This window comes from Ixodes scapularis, unplaced genomic scaffold (genome assembly GCF_016920785.2).
Source record: "Ixodes scapularis isolate PalLabHiFi unplaced genomic scaffold, ASM1692078v2 PGA_scaffold13__105_contigs__length_92229423, whole genome shotgun sequence".
Classification (NCBI taxonomy): Eukaryota; Metazoa; Arthropoda; class Arachnida; order Ixodida; family Ixodidae; genus Ixodes; species Ixodes scapularis.
This window is the reverse complement of record NW_024609839.1, coordinates 5849709-5856168: the sequence shown is the minus strand read 5'-3', so window position 1 is coordinate 5856168 and position 6460 is coordinate 5849709. Positions and strand designations below refer to the sequence as shown.

The 6460-nt window shown below is 56.3% G+C and overlaps 1 protein-coding gene across 1 annotated transcript; it reads left to right on the top strand.

The window, feature by feature from the left end:
- Positions 1-2783: 2783 nt before the first annotated feature.
- On the top strand, positions 2784-6130 carry LOC120841033. Its single transcript, XM_042289759.1, has 4 exons — positions 2784-2789; positions 2879-2991; positions 3104-3541; positions 4952-6130. Exons 1-4 carry the CDS (start codon positions 2784-2786, stop codon positions 6048-6050), a joined length of 1656 nt encoding a protein of 551 aa, XP_042145693.1. The 3' UTR covers positions 6051-6130.
- The last annotated feature ends 330 nt before the right edge of the window (positions 6131-6460 follow it).

The window sequence follows — 6460 nt, the reverse complement described above, 5'->3', positions numbered from 1 at the left end:
GCGCGAGGAAGTACAACGGGCGGTCCACCCAGAAGTTCCCATCAACACGGCGACACCAGAGGAACCGACGTTAATCTACGCCGCAATGGTCCGCCGAGCACCACCAGCACCGCGTCCGTACATGGCGCCTCCCCGACATGTGCCTCCAGAGCCGCAGTATTCCCGACGCCAGGAAAAGCGAGAGCACGTTCGTCCAGAACAAATTGCACCAAGGAAAAACGACGTGTGGAGGACGGCTGATCGACGCCCCTTGTGCTACCGCTGCGGGGAAGCCGACCATTTCTACCGACGATGCCCCTACCGCCAGCTCGGCCTACGAGGGTTTGCAACCAACGACCCTCTACCACGCCTCGGAGAGCGACCTCGGGACATCGAGGACTACCTCCGCCCCTCTTCATCTCCTGAGTCGACTCCCGGAGGCGCGTGCACGCACGTGCTGAGAGCGGACGCATGTTCTATGGGCTCCGCAGAAAATCGTCCTTTTTCTTGGAAAATTCCTTTTCTGTGCGGTGAAAAGTGTTGGAGAAGACAGAGCTAACGTTCCGGTTTCGCTCGATACCACTTTCATGCCGGTGAGCCGAATCTTTCTCATTTCAAGGACATTGTCACGATTCTGGCCCACGGAGGGCCTGTTAACACTCGTTAGGCTTTGCGCCGCAGGGCGCGCCGCACCGAGCTTCTCGGAGCGGCCGCCTAGCTAGGCCTATCGCGTGGCGGTCGCCGTCCTGGTGGGGGCTGAAGGCTGGAGGATGGATACAAGGACCCAAGAAACTCCAGGTACCGGTCGAGTGATCGGCTATAACCCAGACGAGGTGGCGCATGGATTTATCAACCCGGCGCAGCGGCCACTCCGGGATGATAGAATCAAGGATGCCACCTTGGGGGACCAGGAGGACGGAGGACCCGGCAACGGCTGGGTGCAAGTACTGATGCAGAAGAAAAAGAGCAAGAGGGAGACACAAGGCCTCGAGAAACAGGTTCGAGATGAAGCCGGGGGAACAACGGCGGAGAATTTCAAGTCGAGGAAAACTCTGAGGTTGCCCAGTCTCAGAGTTTACAAGCACAAGGTCATTATCAAACCTCATCGGGTCGCGGTGGACCTGAAGCGGTACAGGAGCCTGATCGGGGAAGCGGTCCAGAGCTCCCTGCCGAGAGGATTGGACGAGAAGACGGTCGTAAGGCTGCTGGAAGCACAGAATACAATCATGGTTTGTACGGACGAATGAAGCGAAGCGGAAGCCGTCGCAGGTATCAAGAAACTGAATTTTCCTGTCGGCGTGCTAGACGTCGAAGCGTATCATGTCTCCCCGAGCGATGATGCGTGCCGCGGCGTCATACACGGTGTCCGGCCTGACCTGACTAACGAACAGATTCGACCGAAAACCAGAGCTGTGGGATACGAAGTTCTAGAAGCAAGGAGGCTAGGGAAGTCACAGTCTGCGGTAATGGTATTTGCGGGGAAGAAGGTACCGTTCACGGTGAGCTTCAATTGGCTTGAGACTCCCTGCTTTATCTATAAGAAGACTAGGGCGGCTTGTCTGAACTGTGGTGAAGTGGGCCATCGGACCGACGTATGCAGCAAGCCGGAGGGATTTGCGTGCTCGGCGTGCAGGGCCACTGAGGTCGGTGAGGACCATGAGTGTGTGCCGAAGTGTGCCTTGTGCGGGGGGGGGGGGGGGGGGCCCACAAGACCTACGACAGACACTGCCCGGAGAAGTTCTACAAGGAGACTAAAAGCAGGGAGCCTAGACGGAGTCGGGGGAGACGTCGCGACGGCGCGCAGCACGTGCGGTGGCTTTCGAGAGAATCGGGACGGAGCGTGTCAGACTCGCGCACCCGCTCGCGCAGCCGGTCCGCCAGCTGTGGGAGAAGCGCGTCTCGAGATATGACTACATCCAAGCGGCGCCGGCAAAAGGGCAAGCGAAAAAAGAGCAAGCGAAGCACCTCTATGGAAGGGATCTTCACTGATCCAGGCAATCGCAAGAAGTGGCCGGAACTCCCAAGGGTCGGGGATCAGGAGTCGAGGAGCACGTCCCAGCCCAAAGGTGGAGGGGCGAGCCGCAACGGAGCGATACAAGACCTGCGGAGGGACGTGACCCACTGCAAAAAGACCATAGAGGAACTTTGGAACAAAAGAGAAAGAACCGGGGGAGTCTCAGCAGAGCAAGTACAAGCGATCATGGAGACGACCGTTCAGCGGGCGATCCAGGGACTTCAAGAATTCTACACCAGCCAACTGATGCAGCTGACATGCAGGGTCACCGAGCTGGAGAAATTAGGAAAGACTCTTGAGCAAAACCAAGAGAGCTTCTTCAGGCAGTTCGTCTCGAAGCGGAGAAAAACGGGCGAGCCTCTACGGGACGCAGAAATTTCGGACGCAGAATCATGCGCAAGTCAGCGAAGCCAGGTTTGAAAGTGTGGCAGTGGAACTGCAGGGGGTGGGTCGGAAACAGGCGAGCCTTAGCCTGAGGGTGTCGCTTGAACCCAATCTCCCGGCGGTGATACTGCTGCAGGAGCCGGGCAAGAAACCAGTGAAGATCAAAGACTATGCTACAATTGAGGGCGACCAATACGTCGCGACGCTTGTGCACAAGACCTACGCAGCCACGAGACTAGACTTGGAGCCCTAAACTCGTCGAACACAAAGTTAGAGCCGAAAGTTCGCGGAGCGCGCCGATTGGACGTCGGCGTAAAAAACGCCAAGTCATCGTCGTGATAGGCCAATCGGTGCGCTCCGTCAACTTGGGCCCAAACTTTGTGTTTGACGAGTTTAGGGCCCTTGGATGGCTGTGAGGTGTCGTGCTGTCACATTGTGATCATCCCAGTGAAAAAAGGGGATCGGGGTGTACATGTGGTGAACGTGTATGGAAATCCAAAGAACCATAAGACGGACTACAGGCGGCTCATCGCGAAGGTGGTCAAGGAGGCGGGGAAGGACCCTGTGGTTATTGCGGGAGACTTCAACGCCCCTCACCCGGGATGGGGTTACAAGTACGTTTCTCCGAAAGGCAGAAGGCGGGCGGAGAGCATCAACCAGGAACGCCTAACATTGCTTACCGAGGTTGATCAGCCAACCAGGACGGGCACGAGCTCATGCATGCAGAGACACCTGTCCGGACCTGACGCTTGTCAAGAACGTGGCGAACGCTGAGTGGACTAACCTCATGGAGCAACTCGGTAGCGATCATTGTATCCTCGAAACGACTATTCACGAGTCCGGATACACAAGAAAGACGGGAAAGGCAAGAATAACGGATTGGGACCGATGGCGAAAACAGAGAGGGAAAGGTGCAGCTAGCATCGAGAGCATCGAGGATTGGTCTTCGGAGGTGATCGCCAGTGTCAAGCCGTTCGTGGCTGAAGTTGAACTCTCAGAGAAGACCCCAGCAATGGACACGCGTCTGCTTCATCTTTGGGAAGCACGACGCGGGCTGGCCAGGAGATGGAAGAAACAGCGCTACAACAAGAAGCTGAGGAAGAGGATTCAAGCACTCACAAAGCTAGCAGAGGACTATGCGGTGGACTTGGCTAGGAAGAACTGGTATGGCCTGTGTGACTCTATACGGGGAAGCCTAGGCACGGCTCAGACATGGAGGATGCTTAGGGCCTTAATCGATCCGAGTAGGGCAAAGGCGGTGACGGGCGGCCGTTTAGCGGAACTGATACATAAGTTACCCGGGGACCGCAAGCAGATCATGGATCGGCTGGCTGGAATCCACAGGAGAAATCGTGGAGTATGAAGGGCAGGAAAACCCTGAATTAGACAGGCCAATTACTGTCGCGGAGTTGGAGTATGAGCTCGGGGTTATGAGGAAGGGCGCAGCACCCGGACCGGACTCCCTCACAGCGAAACTCCTCTACAACTTAGGGGAAGGGGACCTGAAAAAGCTGGTACGCCATTTCAACGAACATTTCTGGGAGCGCGGGCTTACTCCAGATAGTTGGAAGGTTGCTGACATTCGCTTCATTCCAAAACCCAAAAAGGAGCTCAAGCTAGAAAATCTGCGGCCGATTTCGCTTACATCTTGCCTGGGCGAGGCGTTCGAACGAGTCATAAACTCCAGGGTTATGAAGTATCTAGACAAGGAACAACTCCTTCCGAACACGCAGTTCGGGTTCAGGCCTCACACATCGACGCTGGACATACTCTTGTGGATATATAAGGATATACTGGAGAATCCGAGGAGCGGCCAAACGAGATGCCTTCTAGCTTTAGACTTGAAAGGCGCGTTTGATAATGTTTCGCACGAAAGCATATTTAGGGGTCTCAGCACAGTTAACTGCGGGAGAAGAACCTTCGAATATGTCCGCAGTTTCTTGACGGACAGGACAGCCACGTTGACGTTGGGAAGTATGCAATCTGGGACATACAGACTGGGTTCCAGGGGTACGCCGCAAGGGGCAGTACTTTCCCCGTTGCTGTTCAACCTTGCGCTGCGGGGTCTACCAGAAGCGCTGAGGGCGGTTCCGAACGTGGAGCATGCCATCTACGCGGATGACATCACCCTGTGGTGCAGGGAGGGCAGTGACGCGGAAATAGAAGAGAAGCTTCAGGCGGCGGCGGATATCGTCGGAGAGTACGTTATGAGATGCGGGCTTAAGTGCGCCCCGGAGAAATCTGAGCTTCTTGTCTTTCGAAACCCTCGCGATAAGCTAGTCGATCACATTGACGTGGTGATAGATGGGGTCCGGGTCCCAAAACCAGCGGAGGTTCGGATTCTGGGCCAGCTTCTACAACAGGGGAGGGGGAACAAGTCGACTATCGACAGACTGGACGCCATGACCACGCAGGTGTGCGGTATGATGAGGCGAATTAGGAACCGTAGACACGGTATAAAGGAGAAAGAGGCAATACAGTTGGTCCAGGCCTTCATTATTGCCAGACGGACGTACGGCACTCCGTACCTGAACTTGAACAAGGCGGAGATGCAAAAGCTAAAGTACTGATAAGGAGAGCGTACAAAAACGCGCTGGGGCTACCGGAGCGTACGGCGACCGAGAAACTGCTTAAACTTGGGATGCATAACACCATAGAAGAACTTCATGAAGCTCAACTAGTGTCACAGCTGAAGCGACTCTCTTCCACAGTGAATGGAGCGTGGCTTCTGGACAAACTGGGAATGGCAGTACCCGGCGGTTCTCACGGGCCCGGAGACGCGGGGGAAGAGCTGCCGGCTGAGACCCGGCAGAGATTCACGATCAGTAGAATCCCCCGCAACATGCACCCGGATAGGAATGCGGAACGGAGACAAGCGCGAGCGGTAGCCCTAGCGCGTTCCTGGGACAGCAGAGAGGGAACCCTGTACGTGGATGGGGCCGGTCCGGTGCTAGGGGTGGCTGCAATAGCGGTGGCCAGTGCGCAAGGGCAGATCAGACGCGTCGCCTCCGTACGAGCGCAGACGGTTGAACAAGTGGAGGAGGCGGCCATAGCATTGGCGGTGGTTTGCAATCCTCGTGCGACGATAATTTCGGATTCACAAAGAGCTTGTCAAAACTTTGCGCGAGGGGTCGTGGGTCAACCAGCTCTAAGGCTCCTCCGCAAAACCGCAGTAGAGGGAGTACATCTGATCTGGACCCCCGGCCATATGGGGCAAGTCGGAAACGAGGCGGCGAATGCTGCGGCCCGAGGTGCGTTATACCGGGACTCGGTTCTGCCCCAGAGGGATCTGGACAATGCGCTCACTCACAGTGAGGCCTTAAAGGCTCTACGAACACATAGGGCAGAATATCCTGGGCCGGCCAAAGGTCTCAGCAAAGAAGAAGAGTTCACGTGGAGACGACTTCAGACGGACACGTTCGTCACACCGATCCAGCTACATCTGTGGTACCCAGAGCGGTACGCCACGGCGGACTGTCCCTTCTGTGGTGAGCCCTGGGTGGACGTTTATCACGTTGTCTGGGCATGCAAGAACCTCCCAGGACTGGCTCCAGTCGAGGAGCCCAAACTCGAGGAGTGGGAAGCGGGACTCAAGTACGCGACGGCTAGCGAGCAGAGGGTGCTCGTGGCCCGAGCACTCCGAGTTCACTCCGCACTTGGAGCCCCGGAATAGGGGCACACAACCACTCTCTCCTTTTTCTTCCCCTTTCTCCCCTTCCCTTTCCTAAATCTTTCAACTCAATAAAGTTTTTCAACAACAACAACTCCCCGACGCTCGCCATCGCCCTTCCCCCGATCTCGCCGAGACAGCCTGTCACCTATCGCTTCCCGTCGGGAAAACTAGGCGCGGCAATGCCGGGAGCAGGTGTTGCCGAAGACGAACGATGCCAAGATCCTCCAAGATCGTCGGAGCACTCCCACTCTAACGCCGCAACGCCCCAAAACGACGTTTCTGCAAGAGTATCGAATAACCTCAACGTTATCATCGACGGCCACGACGCGACAGCGCTCGTCGACACCGGAGCAGATTACTCCGTTTTGAGTGGGAGACTCTCGTCGCCTTCGGAAAGTTACGACGTCGTG

Coding starts and splice junctions, on each gene's coding strand:
- LOC120841033 (XM_042289759.1), top strand. Junction 2,992..3,103: donor CACCCGGGATGGGGTTACAA/GTACGTTTCTCC, acceptor TCATGCATGCAG/AGACACCTGTCCGGACCTGA. Junction 3,542..4,951: donor GACTTGGCTAGGAAGAACTG/GTATGGCCTGTG, acceptor AGTACTGATAAG/GAGAGCGTACAAAAACGCGC.